General features: G+C 46.8%; 1 protein-coding gene across 2 annotated transcripts in view; it reads left to right on the top strand.

Moving 5' to 3' along the window:
- PCGF3 (polycomb group ring finger 3) overlaps nucleotides 1–21828 on the top strand; it is a 208785-nt gene that overhangs the window by 154904 nt on the left and 32053 nt on the right. The window contains exon 9 of one of the 2 annotated variants that reach the window (XM_090039023.1): nucleotides 12720–12896. The exons of the other annotated variant lie outside the window; for it this stretch is intronic. Within the exon in view, the coding sequence (XP_089895149.1) occupies nucleotides 12720–12788 (69 nt within the window). The 3' untranslated portion in view covers nucleotides 12789–12896. Of the gene's footprint in view, nucleotides 1–12719; nucleotides 12897–21828 lie in introns of those variants that run through there. 2 annotated transcript variants of the gene reach the window in all.

The following is a 21828-nucleotide window of genomic DNA, read 5'->3' on the forward strand; positions in this document are numbered from 1 at the left end:
CAACAAAACGGAGTTTTGGCTGTCCAAGTTCACATTTGCCAATGGCCCTCTCACCACAGAGTATGTCCTTGGGGATTCCACCATTGCTTATATGATTCATGTCCTAACCAAGAAAGGCATGTCTGTCTCAGGAGCACAAACATACTAGGTATCTTGGCCCATTCCAGAACAAAGTTGGAGATTTTGTCACATCCATGTCATGCTCAAGATATGGTAGAAACATCTAAGATGGAAACTGTTCAGTTTTCTTTCTTCCTTGGCATAAAGAGCCCATGTTTCACTGCCATACAATAGAGAGCTAAGTATGCAAATGCTGTAGATGGACATCTTTGTTGATAGAGCGCTCCATTTTTCCAAACTCGCTTTTGAAGTTTAGCTATGGCATTGCTTGCCTTTCCAATGCAAGCATTAATTTTACCTTCCAAGCCAAGATTATACAGGTGCATTTTTCAACCACTTCCAAGGTTGTGCAGTCACTGGCCAAGCACCCAAAAGGCTCAAGTGCTATCAGCCCAAGCAGGCTCCATGCCTCCATGTGCAGCTTCCCTGAAGGGCTGATACTGCGCTGCTCCAGGTCTGTGTGCTGTCAGCCAGGCGGGCACTCCACGTGGAAGTTTCCCTAACACCTCCCTGCTCCCTCAGGCCCTAGCCAGCTTCTTGCAGGAGTGCCCACCTGGCCGGTGGCACATGGACCTGGAATGGCACATGAAGTCGCACGTGGAAGTGTGGAGCCTACTTGGGCCAATAGCGCCCTGCTCACTGTCCACGTGCCACTGGCCAGGCAGGCACTCCATGTCTTCCCCTAACACCTCCCCACTCTTTCAGCCTCCAGCCAGCTTCCCCCCAGCCCTGCCGGTACCCCCCAGCCTTGACCTGCAACCCCCTGACCAGCTGCAACCCCCACTTACCTCACAGGTTCCAGGAAGGAAAGTGAGCCTGAGCCAAGCCTTGGGTGACTACGAGCCCCAGGCCCCACCCTTTCTCCCTCTCCGTCTCCCTGCAGACAGGGTTGGAGGTTTCCTGCCTTTTTTGTATTTAGCTCTTGCAGGCTGGAACTCTGCCAGCCTGCAGAGCTCTTTGCAAAAGCAGGACATCCACAGGTTTCTCTGCTAAAAGGTAAAATCCATTTTTTCTCTGATAAAATAGGGAAATCTGTGGGTTTCCTTGTTTTCCCATGGGAAACAGGAAACCGAGATCCCTGCTAATGAGGCAGAGAAGTGAAGTGTAGGTGTGTAAACTTTGCCCCCCCCCCAAAAAAAACAAAAACAAGTAGAGATAAACATCTTGATAGAGAGAGAGAAGAATTGGTATGGGAAGAGAGGGAGCACACAAGTATAAATACAGGTCCTGCAAGACCTGTCTCCCTTAGTACGTTATTTATGTTATCCAGAGTCGCTATGTCGCTACCTGTCAAAAGCAAGCTTCACTAAGCTGGACTGACTTTTTAAATCAGCCAGCGGGTGTACTGTCTGAGAACAATAAACCTTTCTGAACTTTCATCCCCCAAACAGATGCAAGTAATTTTTTCTTCATTGCCTTTGGAGTATGGCCTACTAGGGTCAACCTTCCAGAACACACAGATTCTAGCAGCCTGTGTATCAGAAATTACAGCAGCAAGCTACCATCCAAGACAACACTCCCTATGGCTCAGAACAGCAGGGATGAGTTCAGATACTAATTAAAATTTGCCAGAATACTTCCCATTTGTTCTCACAAAGGCAATGCCTGCATTTCGGGAGGTTTCCATTGTCTTCATGACTCCTTTAAAAAAATCTTCTGCTTTAAAACCAAAGCTAGTGAGCTTTGTTTGTCTTGATACACAGACATTTTAAAGGAAAAAGACTTTCAAGCAGAGCAACCAACTATTTAAGAAAGCCTTTAAAGCAAGGTAGTTTGATGAGGGAGTAGGATGAACTAAGCTTGAAACTTGTAACAACAAAGAACAAACTGCAGGAAACCAGCAAGCAGCTCCAGTATATTGAAAGGAATAGGGTTGCGCTAAAGAAAGGTTTCTTCATAGAGTTTATAAGAACTAGTAAATTCTTTTCATCATCCAGCACCAAAAATATGGAGCATCTCAGCCTGCCTTCTGCACAGCTTGCTTCTATCATGCAGCCTTGTAGAAATGAGCAAGACATTTTAAAAACAAAAACAAAAACAATCAAAACATTGCTTCATGCTTTGCTCTGGCTCTGCTGAGTCAATCAGATGACACTATGGCATACCTACAATGTGCATACCCTAAAATAAGGCTGTAGACACTAGGTGGCATTGTATTTCCCTCTGACATTTTTGGCATTTACAGACAGGGATTCTGTTTTCTAGTTGCGTAAGCCTGAATGAGGAGAAGGGCCCTCCCATGTTTTACGCCCCAATAGCTTAGTGGTCACCTGAGGAGCCAGAGACCTAAGGTTTCACCTGTCCCTCCTTTCCCTAGAGTGGGTTTAGAGTTTGTATTTTCCTGATATGTCAGCAGAGTAGGGAGACCAGCAATCCTTAACTAGGTGGGACAGTTCTGAAATGTGAACATTAAGTCCTGGTCCTGGGCTGAATGACTCCAGGACAGGATTTGTCCTGGATTTCCCTGGACACAATCAATTATCATCCAGTATAATGTGCAGGGGTCCAGGTTTTCCATTGGCTGTGGGAAACAGTGAGTTTCTCCTTGCAGACTGGCAAAGTTCCAGCCCACAAGTGGCTGCTTTGGGCTAGGGGGAGTGAGATGCAAGGGGCACCATTGTATATGTTTGTGCTCGCACACATGTATGTGGCCAACATACAGCCAGGCAGTGGTGGAGCGCAGCTCCTCTAGCTGCCTGCAGGTAAGTCAGGGGAGGGGATGGGGGAGAACTGAGGTCCCTGTGGTGAGGGAGGGAGTGAGGCAGGGTTGGCGGCTGGAGCTGAGGCTGTGGGTGCTGCCCAGCTGGGGTAGTGCATGGGGCCCGGGGCTGGGGCAGGAATGCACAGCTGTGGGGCTGGCTGGGAACAGGACAGAGCCACGGGTGGCTCATCTGGGGAGTGTGGGAGAGGCTGGTTTCCCACTGCTGCATGCACTCCCAGGGAGGGGGGAGGGGGGGTGGAAGCAGGTGCCCCTCCAGATCTGTGTGTGGTGTGAGAGCCTGGGCTGCTCGCTGCAGGCTCAGGGCTCCCTGCCATGAATGGCATGTGCCCCTGGCAGCTGGGCTGGGGGGGGGAAGGGGGAAGGCATGGCTGTGCTGGCGGTGGTGTGAGTACGGCAGTGGTGCCAGAAGCCTGGTGTCAGTAAGCAGAGAGCTCCCACAGACACTGCCAGCACTGTTGGCGGCAGGGGGAGGATGGGGGGGGGGTGGTAAGCAGCGACCACCTGCAGGCACTGCCAGCAGCATTGGCAGTGGCTGGGGTGATCGTGGACCGCCTGTAGACACTGCTGGTGGTGTTGGCAGTGGGGTGGCAGGCAGCGACTGCCCACAGGCACCGCCAATGGTGTCGGTGGTGCCTTTTTGCAGGGGGTGCACCACTATGCTCAAGGGGTGCATGTGCACCTGTGTGCAATCCCTACGCATCGTCCCTTCTCCCTCCCTGCTGCCCTCCCTGGGACTTCCACACACTATCAGGAATCCCATGCCAGCCACACCACTATGGCAAGGTTCTTCCTGCCCACCCAACACTGGGGGGGCAGGCACAACTGTGCTGCCACCCCTGCTGCTACCAGGCAGGCAGAGGGCACCTCACCATAGTGGCATGACTGGCATGGGACTCCCAGTGGCAGCAGCAGGGGCACCAAACCCCTCTGCCCTCCTGTGCTGGTCCTCACCCACTGGCCCAGAGAGGCACCCAGGGGGAAGGCAGCAGGGTCAAGAGCCCCAAGCCCCACAGTGGGCAGCCTGCATCCTCCCTTGCACACCCTGGGCTCTGTTCAGCTTTGTTCCAGCCATGCCACCCTCGGAGGGGCGGGGGGGGGGGGGGGGCATGTGTCCCACTTTTCCATTTTCAGAAGGCGTTCACCCTACAGCAGAGTGCTCTAACTATAATGTCACAAGTCAGGCATTATTCAGACCCCATTCTGGCACTGCTTTTGAAGCTGAGTTACTTCCCCTTTGATTTAATTGTCATTGAAAAATGAGGAGTAGTTCAATGAGAAAGTTTGTGCCTCATGGAGAGCAGTGCTCCAGGCTAGCTGCCCTTCCCTTACAGGGCAGCCACTATCTCGCTGAGGTACATGCCTTTTGCCTTGTTCTCTTCCTCTCGGTCCTATATATCTTTCTCTCCTGGCTACCCAGCATGCGAGCTTCCAAAGAAACACTGGAGAGCAGTGTAATGCCTAACCTGTAGGTTGGTCATTGGAGCATGGGGGTAAGCACTCAGACCCATACAAGTCCAAATACCCTTTAGGCAAAGATGACCCAAAATGCATGTCTCGGCTATTCCAAGTGAGCACTCTAATCATTCGTCTACTTTGGATACAACACGCTAGCACCCGCTTCTTCTAAGTTTTAGGTTACCTACATGTTTGGGACTTAGATGACGGTATATCTAAAAGGTTTGAGATCGGTGCCTAGCTTGCTGTGCATGCTCGATCTGTATGCCCACATGCACATTAACACTGCAGGGAAACAAAATCCCTAAGACACTCCAAAGAACAGAAAGGGCTGTTATTTCTGGAATGAGTGGCTCTTGGATCTTGAATTTATAAAATAGATTGTAAAAGGGCCCAGGAACTACTGTCTAGTCCACATATCCACTGTCATATTTATGTGAAAAGTGGAGATTTTGGTGCTGTAAGGAAGCACAGTAGCACACAGAAACATCTGTTGGCAGTGAGATTGAAGACTGGTAGGAGGGGTTGCCCAGATATTTCACAACCAAAGATCCTCCTGAGGTGACCAGTGCCATCGCTTCTGAAGTTGTATGTGTGTACCATACACTTGTTGCTTGGTTACAGGATGAAGCTGAAAGCTTAAAGGGATTTTCAGATTTATCAAAGTTGAGTAAACAAACTAATTACAGAAGGACAAATTCTGGAAAATATTTTTGTTCTCTACTCAGTTGAGTTGCTGCTGGATAACTTAAAAAACAGCAAGTCATTTTACATAGCCAGTGACGGTCAAATTTTTCCAGCTGTATCCAGTGGTGTTGGGAAAAGTTTGCTGCGCTTTACAAGGTTTTTTTTACAAAGGCTCTGAGGGGAAAATGATACTATAGGGGTCAAAATATGCACAAGGCTGTATGACTGGCTTAGAATGCAAAATTTAGTGTCCTTTGCAGCTGATGATGCACCAGTTAATTATGGGACAAATTCTGTATTTTACAGCTAACTTGCTGAAAGCAAACTGTAGTGCCCATGACCCCCATGTGCTTGTAACAGGGCATCTCTACACCTGTTATTGAAGTAAATAAATGCAGTGCTACAAGGGGCAGGCACGCATATACAAATACAGCCATGGAGGTACCAAATGTCTGGACTCAGTCTGGCCTTTGGATTCTGTCTCAGTGACCTAAAAAGAGGTTGGAAGGCCTGGGCAGCCTCCACTCCACTAAAAAAACCAAACCCTCCTGTCTAGGCATATGCATTGAAGGTCTAGGTGGCCTCTCATGCATACACCATGATCTGGAAGGATTGTTGGTTGCCCACAAAGGGCAGGCTAAGGGATACGGCTTTCAGGAGGGCTAGCTGCAAAGCTGTGAATCTGTTTAGGATAAAGAGGCAGGTCAGAGCAATAAGCCTGCTAATTAGAGAAAAAGGGAAGACCCTGAGTCTGGCCTGGAGGATCAGAGTTCAGGTGGCTAGAAAGGGGTGGAACATAGGGTCTGATAGGGAGCTTCAATCTAGCCCTTATCTCACAAAGGGAAGGAGCTGCTGTCAGCTAAAGCTGTGGAGACAGAAAAAAATGGAGGTCAGAGAATGCACTTAAAGGCTAGTAGGGTGCTAGCAGAGTGGGGAAGAGGGTCTAGTAATGGTATGGAGACCCCAGGTGGAGTTTAAGTTAAATTAGAAACTGATTGTAAAGTTTATGTTTGCTGTTCTTTCTGAGCTGTGGGGCATGGAGTGGCTGAAGGGACAAGAGGCCACTGAGAGTTCCTGCTGAAGACAGTGCAGGTGAGCCACATGCAGGCTATGGCAGGACCTAGCAACCACATGTAGACTATGGTAGGGCCCAAAGGGACTGTAAGGAGGGCCTGAGGACTCAGCAATAGAGAAATAGAGATCTCCTCACCAGGAAGAGGGGCTTCTGGACTGACAGTCAAGGTATTTGAAGGCAGTCTCCCAGACTTATCATTGGTAACAACAAAGCATGGCAGGAGAGGTGGGAGAATGTACTAATATAGAGCAAACAGGCTGGGGCTGTATGCCAGGGGCCTTGCTACTGTGCTTACCTAAATTAGGTAGCACTGATGTCAGCAAATGAACTATGATACCAAAAATTTTACAATCTGTATTTATAAAGAATTTCAAACTCTCCTAAGCAGGCAGAAGAATTCCTGTAGCATGTTATATTCATGGAGGAAGAATACAACAATGGCTTGTGGCATACTGCAGTGAGAAATACAACCATTCATCAGTGCATATGCAAATCGCACAAAGGCTCTGCTATAGCACTGACCAATGGAAGCCTCATTGAACAGGACAAGGCATTAACATACCGGGTTTGTGTAGGGCTTAGATGAAAAATTGCTCGGAAAGTTAGATTGTTAAACCATATAGGCTCCTCACAAGGCTAATTTCATAGATTTCATAGACATTAGGGCTGGAAGGGACCTCGGGAGATCATCGAGTCCAGCCCCCTGCCCAAAGGACAGGAAGTCAGCTGGAGTCATAGGATCCCAGCAAGATAAGCATCCAATTTACTCTTGAAGGAGTGATTGATAAGATTGGACAGGACACCAAAATAAGAATCAGGATGACCTGGTAAACGTCTTTCTACTTAGTGCAACCTTCTCATCTGGTCTGAATTGGGGTATGCGTGATGTCAGAGGCCCCCTCTACATGTTACAGTTACCACACAATTAACTGGTTAATTCAACAGTTATCTTGAGACCAGCTACACCTGCAAAGTACTTATTACAAAACAAAAAAGCTCCAACTAGCTATTAAGGTAGACCTTGAAAATGTATATTAGCTGTATAGCTAGCTGCTATTGAGCTTTAACTCACACAGGTAGCAGGGTCTCCCCTGCAGCTGGGAGTCCCATCAGCTGATGGGGCTCCCAGCCACAAAGGTGCACCATGGCCAGCATTAAACCCCTGGGCCTGGGGGACTGCAGCTGCCATGATCCCCAAGGCTCACAATTTCTTGCTTCTCCGAGCTTTGGGGTTTGTGACTGCTGCAGTCCCCCAACCCCAGGAGTGCATGGGACATCCCTGCAGCTGGGAGCCCCTCAATTGGAGGAGGGGATGGTCCCAACAGCAGCAGGACCTTGCTTCTTTCCAGTGCAGTGGAAGCCTGGGATCAGGCTCCCCCAGCACCAACAATAAGGTGCAATGGGATATAATGCACAATTCCACAATTGTGCCTCCTGCCATGCACATGTGGCATGGCAGGAGGTGTGATTATGTGGATTCTGCATTAGATCAGGGGTTCCCAGCCTTTTTAGGCTGAGGACTGGCAAACTACGAATCAGCAGTGACCATAGACTGGCAAGCTGTGGACTGGAAGTGACCGGCAAACTGTGGATCAGCAGTGACTGGTATACTGTGGGCAGGTAGCCAACACTTTTTAATACTCCATATAAAAAAGAGTTGGCTGCTGCTCCGCAGTATGCCGGTCACTTCTAGTCCGCATTTGCCGGTCTGGGGTTACTTCCAGTCTAGCAGCCATCCCTCCTGTGGGCCAGCAGCCAACCCTTTGTGGCCCGGCACCAGGCTGCAGCTTGGGGGTTGGGAACTCCTGTGTTAGATCCCATCATGCTTTTACCTGCACGTGTAGAGGGGGCCTGAGAGATTTGCTTTAGTATTTGTGAGAACTGGGATGTGGATGATATAAAGAAAAGTTGATTTGATTGGTATGTAAAAGGTGGCCTAGGAGTCATTAATGACTTGTTCTGCAGTGGGGATGGGAGGGGAGGGGGTGCCTGCCCATGATACCCATACCTTGCTGCAGGTATCTTGGCTAGCACCATGTACCAGCTGGTTGTGGGTGTGAAGCTTTTTATAGACAATAAACATAGTAGAGCTTCTGTCTCTTGAACTGGGCCTGCAGTTGCTTCTGTAAGAATGAGATCACTAGGAGATGCACATGGCCAGCAGCAGCAATAGCACAGATGGTCTGCTGATAGAGTGCATGCACAGGCCACCCAGATCCTGATGGGTAACCTTCTGACAGGCTGGTGATCAGGCTCACAGTGAGCTGACAAGTGAGAGATCTATCTTTTCCTGAATAGTTTTGTACTGTCTGCACAGCTACGTGAATCAAGTGCTTGAAAGTGCTGCAGCTCAGGCCACAAACAAAAAGTGATAGAAAAGCTGAAAGCCCATTTGAAAAATACCCTGTAAGAATGTCTTTGGCTTTACAGGATGTGAGAGAGCTGCCTTCATACTGCATTAAAAGCAAATGCATTGAAAGTGTAGGACATGAGCTTTGAATACCTGAAGAAATGTTTCCTTTTTGGTACAAGTTCTTTGAAACATTTTAGTATTATTATTGGGTTATATCACCACAAACCTTTTTAAAGAACATTCTGTTGTTCAGCACAGGCTGTTCTATTTGTAGTAAGGTGTCAAGTATCCCTAAAACAATAAATAATCTTCCCATTAAGACATAGTGGAGAGAGAGGATGAAGAAAGGCCGGAGTAAGTAATCAGACCAAGAAGTCTTTGAAAAAGAGATAGGAGATGGCAGAAAATGATTTTTTTTCAAGCCATACTAAACTTTATTCTCTGTGTATGATTGTGACCTCAGGGGTAATCTGAATTACCAAGGTAAGGCTGACCTATAGATCTGTGTTTATGCTCTAGCATGACATGATCTTTCAGTCTGTGAAGTCATTCAGTTCAAATTCATGCATTCAGTTCAAATGCAACCTCTGAAATTGTTTGGGAATTAACTTGTCTTGTCTCGTTCCAACATAATTTTACCTCCTAATTACTATAATGTTTGGCCCGAGGGGCAGTCATGACAGTTCTTGTGGCCGCATGACTCCTGCTGCCTCAGTCTCTAAAGTAGCCCTCCCTTGTTTGCTTGCCCGCGGTGCCTTGTTGTTAATGAAAGTTAATTAAGAGAAGCTGTCCACAGGCTTTAGAGTGAGCCTTAGTCCAATCAAGTCCCTCTTGGACTCCACAGTCTTGCTCCAGCCTTTCAGCTCAGTGGTCCCTCTCGGCTTGCCTGTGCCTCTGCAAGTCACCAGTAACCTTAAGGGCTAATTGTGCATATATGCCCCTTCAGGGCACCCGTAGCCTTAAGGGCTCATTGCGTGGTTCCATCCTCTCCTACACCACACCTCGTGCCTCATGGGTGTTGTACTCTCATTCACTCTGTAGGGGTCTCAGCCTTATTGGCCTCATCCCTCAGTGCTCTCACTGGGCCCTTTAGTCCAGGCCCACAGTACAGGACCTGGCTTCTAGGCTCTAGCCTCCCTGCCTGTGGGCCTTGACTCTGTCAGTGGCAGTGGTCCCTCTTGAACCTTTGGGTCCTCCTGGGCCCTGGCCCCACTCCCGGGCCAGTAGAGATCACCAGGCTCTCCAGCAGTCCCTGGCTGTGGTCCCTCCTAGACCTTTAGCCCTTCCTGGGCCCTGGCCCCACCCTCAGGCCAGTTGAGACCTCCAGGCCTTCTGGCCCAACTTGCCCCCCTGGATTCTGGTCTCTTGCCATGGCCCCTCCTGAGCCCTGGCCCCAGTCCTCAGTTGGTTGGGACCACCGGGCTCCCCCAGCCCTGGTAGTCTTTGTCTAAAGTCCTTCCTGGGCTACTGGCTCCCTGAGTAGGCCTTGAGCCTGCCCCAGCAGGGCTCAAGGCTAAACCACCAGTGTAACTTAAAACACCTATGCCCTCTAGCAGACATCCAAACTCTCTGGGCTTCACATAAAACTAGGAACAAGCCTTCTCTCTGCCCAGGCAGCTGTCCCCTATTCCAAGACCTACAAGGTCACTTACCCAGTTTCGCTGTTACTTCAGGATCCCCGCTACGCTACAGCCAGGAGCTCCTCTATTCTTGGCTCTCGGGGCCAGACCTCCTGACCGTACTTAGCTCCAATCCAGCCCTCTGCTGGTCAGGTCACTCTCCAATCAGTCTCCACCCCCACCACCTGCAGGCTGCCTCTCTGGCTGCTTGCCCTCTTAAAGCAGAAGGTGCCCTTCAGGACTCTGCTATAAAGATGCAATTGGGCCGTAATCGTCAGGCTTTTGGCGTTCTGTTTCACAGTATACCTTGCGGTTAGTGCACAGTTTTATGCATATTTGCTCAAGCAAGGCTGTGAGTCTTGGTATCCTTAATGGACTCTGTTTACATTTGTCATATTCTGCTCTTTTGTCACATCATTTTGGGTCCTAACTGTTGTTATCAGCGATTCCTTGTGGTCGAGGATGGTCACACCTACAGGCCAAGTAAAGGGTTGTAAATGTGTCCATTGATGGCTAAATATGCTGATCCTGTAGCTGCAGACTCTCTGGCAAACATCACAGATCCTAACTGTAGACACAGAAGATAGCAATAGTAGATTTCTTGAGTGAGGAAATAGCTCTTAAACAGAAACTATATACCTCTATGTTGATCCTGATTTACTCTTTATTCACTTCCTATATCAAGACAACTTTGTTTACAACAGGCATCCTACTAGTTCTCACTACTCACTAAGTATTTTTAGGTGATACCATTCACATGCAGCTCTCACCAGACATTGCAACCTTCCCACCAGACAGGGGGACTTCTTTACCAGAAAGGTGCTGGAAGTATGGAACCTATCGTCATCATGCTGGAACTCAGAACTCTGTTTTGGTGTCTTGTGCCCATTTTACCATCGTATTTCATCTGCGGGCCTTCTGAGGTTGTACCCATTTTATCCATTTATTGACCTTTTTGACGTGTCTCCAATTCCTAACTTTCGCAGCACTTCTACTTAGGCCAAATGTGATCTGCTTTCTGGTCATCCAGATCTATGATTTAAGCTGTTAGTGAGACCTAGTTTGGTTTATGCTGCTAATGGGCCTCTATATGATTTCTGTATGCACTAGCCAATGGCTGCATCAATCCATATTCCAGTAAGGCCTACACTTCTTACAAACAATTCTCAGGAAATACATTTAGTGAGTCCAAGCAGCTGAGGTTTGTCTTGATAAATTAGTTAAGCCCATGACCTTAGTGTTGCCGGTTTTCACAATGTTATCATATGTCTCATTGATATTTGCTTTCTTTAAATACCCCAATGCTGGAAATCACATGATTATGGGAGAATCGCAGCTTCTGTTATTAAAGGTAATATTGTAGCCCTCATGAAATCAAAGAGAAACTTGAAAATGTGAGTGTTAAAAGCTCAAACTGTAAGGCACCAAACCATGAGGAACCAAAAATTCATTATTTTAAATCAGTCCCAAGATATTTGTTTCCTATTTCATGACTTTTATTTTAATTCCTTTTTTTTATTCAGGCAACTATAGAAATGTTCCAGCACTTGAGCAGTACATGTAGGCATCAGATGGAGGCAGCTGTAGGGGAGAGGCAGCTCTTGGCCACCTGTGAGTGGCAGTGGAGGAGGGAGTTCCCTGTTGTAGCCTCCCCCTGCAGGTGAATGGAGGTTGAGCTTCCAGCCCTAGCTGTCGCCCTGAGACTGACCAGTCCTAGGATAGCAGCTGTGGCCGACAACCCTCTGCTACTGACGTGGGGGAGGGGACATGCTTCTTGCTGCTGCCTTCCTTGCAGCCAAACGTGGGCTCTACTTGCAGCCCTGCCTGATGCCCTGGGACCCCAGGTTGCTCCAGTGGCTCTGTGGGTCTATTCAATCTCTGTGAATGGTTTGACTTTTGTTTCCCAGTCTCTCAACATCAGGTATATCGGTGAATGATCAGACAAACTGATCACACCCATAGATGTTGACAGAACTTGATTTATTAAGGTGCTGGAAGTATGGAACCTATCGTCATCATGCTGGAACTATGAAACAACATTTTTGTCATCATTGGCTATCCCTCGATTTGAGGATGTTCTCTATCATGGCTCATTGATGGGTCTTGAGGTGACTTAAAGGTCTGATCCTTAAATCACAGACCCATCTGCAAAAGCTTCAGGTCTTTCCGTAGAAAAGATAGGGTGTAAGCTGGGGTTTCTGTCCTTTTTCTTCCTCTGCTCTCTTTTCTCTGCTTTGAGGGGAACATGCTTTACCTTGAAGCAGGCTGCCAGTTGGTTGAGGTTGACATGCTATTGTATTCGGTTAACAGCTAGGTCTTTTCAGTTTTTGATATCAGCATCTGTTTTCTTAGATATGCCTGCAGTGTGTCCTTGTAGCATTTCCTCTGTCTGCCATAGATCTCAGGCCAGAACTAAGCTGGGAGTAGAGTGCTTGTTTTGGCAATTGAGTCAGGCATCCACACACAGTGTCCAGTACAGCAGAGTTGGTGCTTGAGGATTAGTGACTCAAAGCTGGTAACCTGGCTTTAGCAAAGATGCTTGTGTTTGTGCAATCTTCCCAGAATTGCTGCTGGTGATACCATTGTCACCTCAAGAGCCTGGACAGGCAAGTCATCCACATTTCACATCTGTAGAGGAGAATGGGGATGATGACTGCATTGTAGACCTGAATCTTAGTGTCTTTCCAGATATTGCAATCAATAAAAGCAAGTCAAAGCAATTTGCTGAAGGAGGCACTCCAGTGCTGGATCTTGTGATGGATCTCCTTATTAACGATCATTCTCTGAAAGAGGTGGCTGCCAAGGTAAGAGAAGTGCCCAACTACCTCCATGGTCTTTCCCTCAATTGTAATTTAGGAAAGGTGGTCATATTCCTCGCCTAGAGCAGGCTGGTAGAGCATGTTAGTCTTCTTGATGTTGAGAGAGAGGCCCAGAGGTTAGTAGGTTTCTGCAAACAAATCCAGAGCAGTCTGGAGGGTTTCTTCAGTGTGTGCAAGGATGGCAGTCATCAGCATATTGAAGGTCAAGGACGGTTATTTCGAATACTTTGGTCTTCAAGTAAAAATGTCCCAGACTGAATACCAAACAGATGGAAGACTTTTCAGTGTTGGTTCCAAAAGGGAGGCAGTCCTTAATGGAAACCAGGGTGATGGTCAAAAAAAAGGAAGAACAGAATTGGGGTGATGATGTATCGTTGCTTGACCCCAGTTTGGATGACAAATTGATCTGTCTCTGATTTACTACAAAGAACAGTCGTAGTCATGGAGAAACCTCAGGACCTTGATGTAGACCCTGTGTTCAGAAGTCTTCCTGCCCTGGGGAGCAATGTGATAGTTGTGCCCATGCCATTCTCAGGTACTTTTCATGCACCATCTACAAATGGATTTATTGAAAAAGCATAATATTTGGTCTATATTTTCACCTGGCTCACCCATTCCACCAGTTTCCCAGTTTGTATCTTTTTTTATACTTTTTGATTTCTGAGTGAAAATCCACATTTTTAATGGAAGCCTTGCCGACATTCTTGTAAGCTCTTCAGTATCATCAGCGCTAATAATGAATATATAAGTGAAATTGCCTTTACCTGTCTACAATATAAGACATAAAGCATATCTAAATTATATTTTGGTCTACTTAATATCGCTGCATGTACTTTTTTGGTCCCTCTGTATCCATTTATACATTTTAGCCCTAAAATTAATTTTATTTACCCTCACCCAGCCTCTTCCTCCATCTTTATTATTTACTAAGTCCAACTTCCAACCACAGTTGCCAACTATCAGCAAATTTGCTGTCAGTAAAAAGTTGGGTCAAAACTGGCTGTCAGTAAAATCAGTAATAAATTTTAGCTGTCAATGAAACACTAAGCAGCCACCACTGGATTGGAGCTCTGACAGACAGAGCACAGCAGCACTACCTGGTGTCTGAGCAGGAGTGCAGCACCCTGCAGGGAGCAATCTCTCAGACGTGCTGCTGCTGTTGTACTCCAGGCTGCCTGTAATACTGCTGGCTTGCAAGTAGGCTTCTTTGAATGTCTGTGCCAGGACAGGAGGAGGAGGGCCAGCAGGGAAAGGCTGGGATGTGGCAGCATGGTGAAGGGTGCAGATGGGGGCATGAGTTTGGCAGTGAGTAGGGGAGCCACTGGTAGGTGAGGGCAACACAGTGTAAAACCATCACTGTAGTCAAGCAAGATTACCAACCCAAGATTTTTTTTTCCTGCAGTCTTTTTATTGACAGCCAAGCATTTTTACTTTTTTATTATTGCTGAATTTGAACCCAGCCCTTGTAACTGGGGCATGGCATCAGGGCAGGGCCTGGAAGAACAGATACAATTACATTACATTATCAGTAAAAACATGTCTTAATAAAAAATAGTTTGCCTATCAGTAAAAACTTGCAGACTGTCGGTAAAATAATTTTTCTTTGGTTGACAACCCTGCTTCCAACCCATTTGGATCCCCAAACAATACATAATGTCATACTTTAACCCTTCCCAAAATGTGGAGATTTTAGCCTGCAAAAGGAAGGGAATGTTTAACCCCTCTATATCTTAGTAGTGAACTCTTTCCTGGAAAGTTCCTGTCTCCTACCACAGGGGAGTCCTGGATTTATATAACTATATGTCTCAAATACTGTTATCTGCAAGGAACTAAACAGAGCCTTATTTCAGGACTCCTCCCTGCCACTGGTCTCTTCCTTTCTTGAACCCCTTTGACCTTTGGTTATAATCCACCTTCCTAATTATTTCAATTTTCAATTTTGCTGTTTTATTTTTTTCTTTCCCTTGTGATGTTCCTTCTTCCACTTTTTTTTTCTTTTCATCTCCCTCATACTGTTATTCAGTCCTCTAGTCCTGAAGTTCTTCCAGTCTTCTTGTCCTTGTACTTTGGTATATTATTTCTCCTGGGTTTAACAGTTTGCCATTCAATATTATGGTATTGCTTCTCACTGTGTTAAATTCCATTTGAGGTTCCTGGATGCTTTCCAGTATGTTCAGTTTCTCCAGGATTTTAAGGCCTTCTGTGAAGTGTAAAAAGAAGGCCCCATCTGTATGTCTTACTTGGTGCTCTGACAGATGCTGTAATTTCACTCAGTTCTTTTTATTTAAATATAGCTTGTGACAAGTCACAAAATACTTGTACTTCTATATCCTCCCAGAGTTGGATCACAAGTTTCTCTAACCTTCCTCAGAATGTGCTTCCTTTGATCAAAACAGTGTGAATGTGGCATCATGTCTGTTGCAAGTGGAGGGGTGTAGAGAGCGCTGTATACTATAGAACCAGTTGTTTTGTTTTTAATTGTATGAAGAAGTGGAGAATCTGATTTAAATATTCTGTTGGATCGTCCTTCTTTACATCTGCCTAATGCTTTTTAAATGCTTAAGGTTGGTAACATTGTTATTGATCTTGTTTAGATCTGCATTCTGAAAGGTCATAGCATAGGAAGCATTTCTTTATATAAAAATAAATGTCTGAAGTTTAAAATGTACATAAATGATTCTTAGCTGTTGGCATCCATCTTGATGAGAAGATAATTTTATGACACTAGCTATGCTACTACAAAGCATCCTCCTGTCATAATTGGTTTAACCTGCAGTGATGTTGCTTTCATTGATGGTTAGAGTAGGTTTGACAGAAAGTAACCACAGCAAAATGCAGCTTATTAAAAATTTTAAAAATCTTTATATACAGCCCTCTGCACAGACTTCTCTCCTTCAGTGTGTAAGCCTTTACCAGGCCAGGATCTGCTCCTGTTGACAAGAATAGCAGACTCTGAACAACAAGCCAAACAAACACTAGGCTGTTTATGGATGCAGAACACAGTATTGTTTGCCATGGCATCATGACAATCATCCCATGACTTCTCTAAATAAAGGACTTAAATGTATTTGAGCTAAGGGGGCAGATGAGAATTAATTGCTTGTTTTCACACAGCAGGTTAGGTCATTTGAAAGTGGGTACACAGTTGGAGGCAGGTCATTTTTGCTGCCTGTAAGCCGGTTATGATCTAATGTAGAGTTGATTATGCTGTTCTTCCTGCTGGTTTTTGCTTGTGTACTGTACTGTATCCACTCCTTCTTGTTAAGCACTACTTTCTAGAGCTAGAGGACTGCATGTAGCTTGTTTTATCTCCATAATGCAGACTGATGTTTTCATAACATGAGCAGGGTAGCATAGCTCAGAGATGTTCCTTGCCTCAGGGTGAAGTTACATTACACTTAGACCATACTAAGGGCACTTAAAATGTCATTGCCCACACATGAGAACTCATTAACTCATGCTAAGTGCCTTCTGGACATTTCAGAGTTATGCCACTTGAGGCAAAGGTTAGCTCTGAGCTGTACTGCATAGCAGGCATGTCTATACCTGCCCCTGACTGTGTAGTTGATACTGTGCAGTCATTTAGTACTTGCTAAAGTACGTGCCAGTGCTGTGCAGTCCCAGCAGCACACAGGTCATTTTCAACTGCAATGAACTACTGTGCAGTAGCGGCAGCATCACAGTTAGTGTCCACTGATGCTATGTTGCCACAGCAACAAGCTACATCACCGTAGTCCATCACTACAGCGACGTAGCATCTTGTGTAACTGCACCGAGCTCATTTTAGGTTAACTTCAGTCCACTCCATAAAGATAAAACAAGCACTTTGCAGTTTTTCAGCATCTCAGGATGTACCTCTCTCACCCCATCCCCCTGCCCCACGCACAGTCTTGCTCTATGGACAAATTTTCTATCCTCCCAAACTCTACAGAGGAACCCTCCACTGACTCCTAACAACCCAATCCTAGTCCTTCCCATTCAATCTTATCCCCACTAGCCTTCCCTAGAGAGGTCTGTAGCTTTCATTTGGAAGGCGGTAAAAGCCATGGAAATGTTCAATTAACTTTCATTACTCAAGGTTAATTCAATTTTTCCCAGACTGCCTGGTGTATTGACCTTAAATACCACCGGTTCTCCCCTATCCAGGTGGCTTAATGAGGCCTGTGGCTTCCCTCCACACCCCCCATTCCCATCCTGGGGTTGGGCAAGGGAGAGTGTTGTGCTACCAGCACAGAGCCTCCAGGGTTTAGCACAATAGGAGCATGGAGCCTTGGGGAGTGCGGAAACATGCTTTCCCACAGCTTCATGCTCCAGGATTTATTATGGCAGCAACATGGAGCCATGGGGAAAAAATGTTTCCCTGCTCCCTGCAGTTCTGCTCTAGAAGCTCCATGGTGGGAGGGGAGCTGCTGGGGTCACCAGGGAAGCATGCTATCTTGCTTCCCACAGCTTCATGCTCCCACTAGGCTAATTCCTGGAGACTCCATGTTGGTAGCTCACCCCTCTTGCACCTCCCCCTGAAATCCCAAGACAGGAATAGAGGGTGCAAGGGAAAGAAAAATTTCAATTAACCTTTAATAACTGAGGTTAACTGAACTTTTTTCATAGCTTTTGCCTGGCTCTGGGTGAAAGCAACAGCTGTTTCCAGGGAAGGCTTCGAGGGCTGAGTTTGAGTTGATGATGCTGGAATTGGGACAGTAGGAGTTGGTGGAGGGCTTCTTGCAGCACACCTCAAGATGCAATCATGGGAGGCCTGCAGAGGGAAGCCACAACCCCCATCCTGTGGCCCTATAGAGCTTCCCATACTTCTTTACCTCCCAGATGCATGATTCCATGGCTGCAACCCTGCTCTCTTCCCCCTGTTCCCAGAACAGCGATGGAGTCCATGTGTCCTGGCCCCTAGCTATGCCCCCACTCACCCACCATCCAATTGCAAATCAGAGGCATGCAGGAAAGAAATGCTATGAGTCCTTAAAGTGCAGCTGCCCGAAGCACATTCTAAATTTAACATTCCATGGGTTTAGTATGGTCCAAGTGTAATGTGTAACTCCATCCTAGTGTCATCAGCATCCCCCACCTACGTTGAATAAATGTCTGTATGAAATGTACAGCTGAATATCATGTTCTTTTTCCTGGGACAGTTCATGTAACTGTTCTCAGCTAAAGCAGAAGGTAGAGTAGAGACTTACTGGATCAGAAAGGGATAAGCTTTTATAGACAACAGCCTATTTTGTCAGCATCTGTCACGTACAAAAGGTCATGCCTCTTTGAACCAGTTAGTCTCTAAGATGCTGCCTTGCCCTACATTCTGCCTGACTAACAGAGCTAGCCACGTCTCTGTTCTCGACTATGGGAGACTGAAGCGTATGCAAATGTGCTATATGCCTGACATCGTGAAAGATTTCAAGGCTCCTTCAAATCATTGTGGCAGATATAAAGAGCACTAAAAGCCACATTCCATGGTCTCTGCAGGGAAATATTTTTAATATCAATGTACTGCTGTTTATTACTAAATCCATCTTCCACTCAGAGAAAAACTGATCCAGTATTCTTCAAATATTTGCAAGACAATCAAAACAAAGTGATTAAATAACCGTATTTTCCCCGCCTTAAATATATTTTGGGCACTTGTAACTGTTGCCTGCCTTAAAAAGACACTATAAAATAATCATATTTTATGGGACTACACAGAGGATAGCTGAAGCAATTTAACTGTTTGCCATAAGAAATAATCCATTTAGCCAACTGCATGCTCAGAAACTACTCAAATGCCGACAGCTCTTCCTGAGTGTGTGGCCTGAATGAATGCATTTTGTTTCACTCTGAATATGTGCTCAGGTTTGTGGGATAACTACACAGAAGTAATAAAACCAGCTGGTTAATTTGGTAACTCGCTGTGTAATTATTTTGCACCACTCAAGCCAGCCACGATGTTTCAGAGCTTGCTGGAGCTCTGTCACATATTCCCACAGGAGACCAGTGTTTCAGCCCTGTGAGTGGCTAATTACAGGAGATTCAAGGCAGAATAGAAGCAAAACAGAAAGTAAACATCTGGCAAATAGTAAACTACTGACTTCACTCTGTCAACAGTGCGCATGTTTACACATGAATTTAAGTGTGTTTAACGTTAACTTTAGTCCCAAGTCCCACCATGTGTACCCACCAAAAATGCTTAATGTGCATTAGCTTAATATGCATTAAATTCCCAAGTCATTCCAGCCCTGCTATGTGCCCCTGCGGCCACCGGAGGCAGGGGGCGCCAGCCTTTGGACACATGGCTGCTAGCACTTGGCAGCCATGCTGAAGGCACAGCCAGCTGCCAGCACTTTGGAGCTATCTTCAAAGCACGCTCTCTGAACTGTGACCTCTGGGCAGATGCTTCCTGTGTCAGAACAGCAGTGTAGTAGAGACACAGGCAGCACTGCCTGCCCTGCTCCTGCCACAACTGCGCTTCCAGCTCTGGCTGCCCCATCTCCTGGCCTTGGTGCCCAGGGACAATGTCCCCTGCTTCTCAGCTGCCTCAGCTCCCCTACTTGCCCACCACTGTTTGGAGCATCTGGTGCTCAGCCACCTTGTGCTACCTGATTTCCTCACTCGCTAAGGACACATGCAGGATGACTGGTACATGGCCTTCCAGGGCTCCCACCACTGCACAGCTGCTGTTGTGAGCCATGGCAACCACAGGCTCCAGGACACTCCTGCCAGGACCGCCATTGCCCTCTTGTCCTACCAGCCCCTCTGTCTCTGGGCCCCCCGCAGCAGCCAGGACTGGAATGTAATGACAACCAGTGGGTTGACACATTCTGGATGACCATGGCCACCTTTGAAGACCTGCTGTGCCTGCTCTGGCCCCACCTGGAGCACCAGGACACAGAGGTGTGCGAGGGCATCTCTGCCAACACAGATTCACAGAAGATTCACAGAAGTTTAGGGCTGGAAGAGACCTTGTGAGATCATTGGTCCAGCCCCTCTGCTCCAGACAGGAAAGACTGCTGGAGTCAAATAACCAGCAAGGTGTGCATCCAGTTCTTTTTAAAGATTTCCAGGATAGGTGCCTCCACCATCCCCACTGGGAGTCTGTTACAGAGTCTGGTCGCACAAACCATGAAGAAGTTTTTCCTTATACTCAGTCTGAAATCTTCTAGGAGTTTATGACCATTGCTCCTGGTTTTCCCCTGGTGCACTTTGTTGAATAGTTGTTTGCCAATGTATGATGCTCACTCCTGATATATTTGTAAGCTGCCACCAAATCCCCCCAAAGTCTTCTCTTTTCTAGGCTGAACAGTCTCATATTTGTCGGCCTTTCCTTGTATGGTTTGCGCTTCAGGCCTCTAGTCATATGAGTGGCTCTTCTCTGGACTCTCTCAAGCTTCTCCACATCCTTCATGAAGTGTGGCACCCATAACTGGATGCACTACTCCAGCTGCGGCCTCACCAATGCCAAGTAGAGTGGGAGAATAACTTCCTTAGTTTTGCTTGAGATGTATCAATTGATGCATGCTAGTGTATTGTTTGCTCTGTTAACTGTAGCATCACACTGGTGGCTCATATTCATTTTATGGTCGATTATGACCTCGAGGTCCCTTTTGGACAGGGTGCTAGCTAGCATAGCACCCACAGAGCCTGTACATTTGTTGCGGATTTTTCCTCTCCCGACGGAGCGCTTTACACTTCTCAGGGTTGAACTGCATCTGATTCTGGACCGCTCATCTAACTAATCTGCCTACGTCTACCTGGATCATCAGCCTACCCTGATGTGTGACTGCACTTCCCCAAAGCTTAGTGCCATTGGCAAACTTTGCCAGTGTGCTTTTCACCACCACATCCAGATCATTGATTTAGATGTTGAAAATCATTTGTTCGAGTACCAAACCCTGGGAGACCCCACTGGCTACCTTCTGCCAGGTTGACACAGATCCATCTATTAGTACTCACTAGGTCCATCCCCACAGCCAGTTTTCCACCCATCTGAACACTGAATTGTTGGGCCCATAGTCCTCTAGTTTTAGCTTGAGGCATAAGACACCAAGTCAATGGCATTCTTAAAGTCCAAGTAAATGACATTGACCTCAACTCCCTTATCCAGATGGTGAGTAACCTGGTTGTAGAAGGACATGAGGTTAGTGTCATGTATTGCAGTCCCTTGCAGACCTGTAGGATGCCGCCTGCTGCTCAACTAAGATATTATTGCTTCTAATTGATGATCTACATGCCCACGGTTCTACTGCCACGACTTGATGTTAACGGAGTTGGTTCATTACCTGCATGTGTAGTCCAATTAGTAGTCTCACCGTCATCACGCGGGGTCCTGCGTTCCTGAGGACTCCACCACCCCTACACCCTCGTCTGTTCCACCAGGTTCTGACTAGCCAGTTGGTCCTGCCACGTGTCCTCAGTTCCAATCAAACAATCAACAAAAGACCAAAAAGAAAACAGAGAAGACTCTCCTGGCCTGTGTCACTGTTCCTGCTGTTTGCAGCCAAATCTAACCACAATTGACCTTCGTGTGGTCTGTCCCTCTTTGGTGGCTCTCTCTCTCAGAGCCTCTTGTGGAGGTCACCATGATTTCTTTTAGCACCTTGAGTCCACCTTATTGCGTTGTGCCACTTTTACATGTATTACGGTACCGCGAAAGTCTATAGTGCCCGTCTATTAGGGTTATTACGGTACCATTCTCACTGCCATGCTCCGCCAGCTCCTGGCACATAAACAAACAGATCTGAGCCCCACAGGGCCAGTAGACTTGGCTCTAAGTCCCCTCTGGGGTTTTTACTTTTTGCAAGAGTCTCCTACCAGCACTCCACATCGCTTTCAGAGCTCCCTACAGCATGTGTTGCCTCGCTCCTCCTCCTCCTCCTCTTCCTCTTTCCAGTTCTGCGCTCCTCCTCCTTTCCTGTCCCGGGCTCTTCTTTATACCGGCGCAGGAGTTCTCTGCCTCTCCCCTCCCGAAAAACCTGGGTAAGGGAGATTTCTGCCGG

The sequence above is a fragment of the Crocodylus siamensis genome, chromosome 3 (genome assembly GCF_052110815.1).
Source record: "Crocodylus siamensis isolate JL-2025a chromosome 3, ASM5211081v1, whole genome shotgun sequence".
NCBI lineage: Eukaryota > Metazoa > Chordata > Crocodylia > Crocodylidae > Crocodylus > Crocodylus siamensis.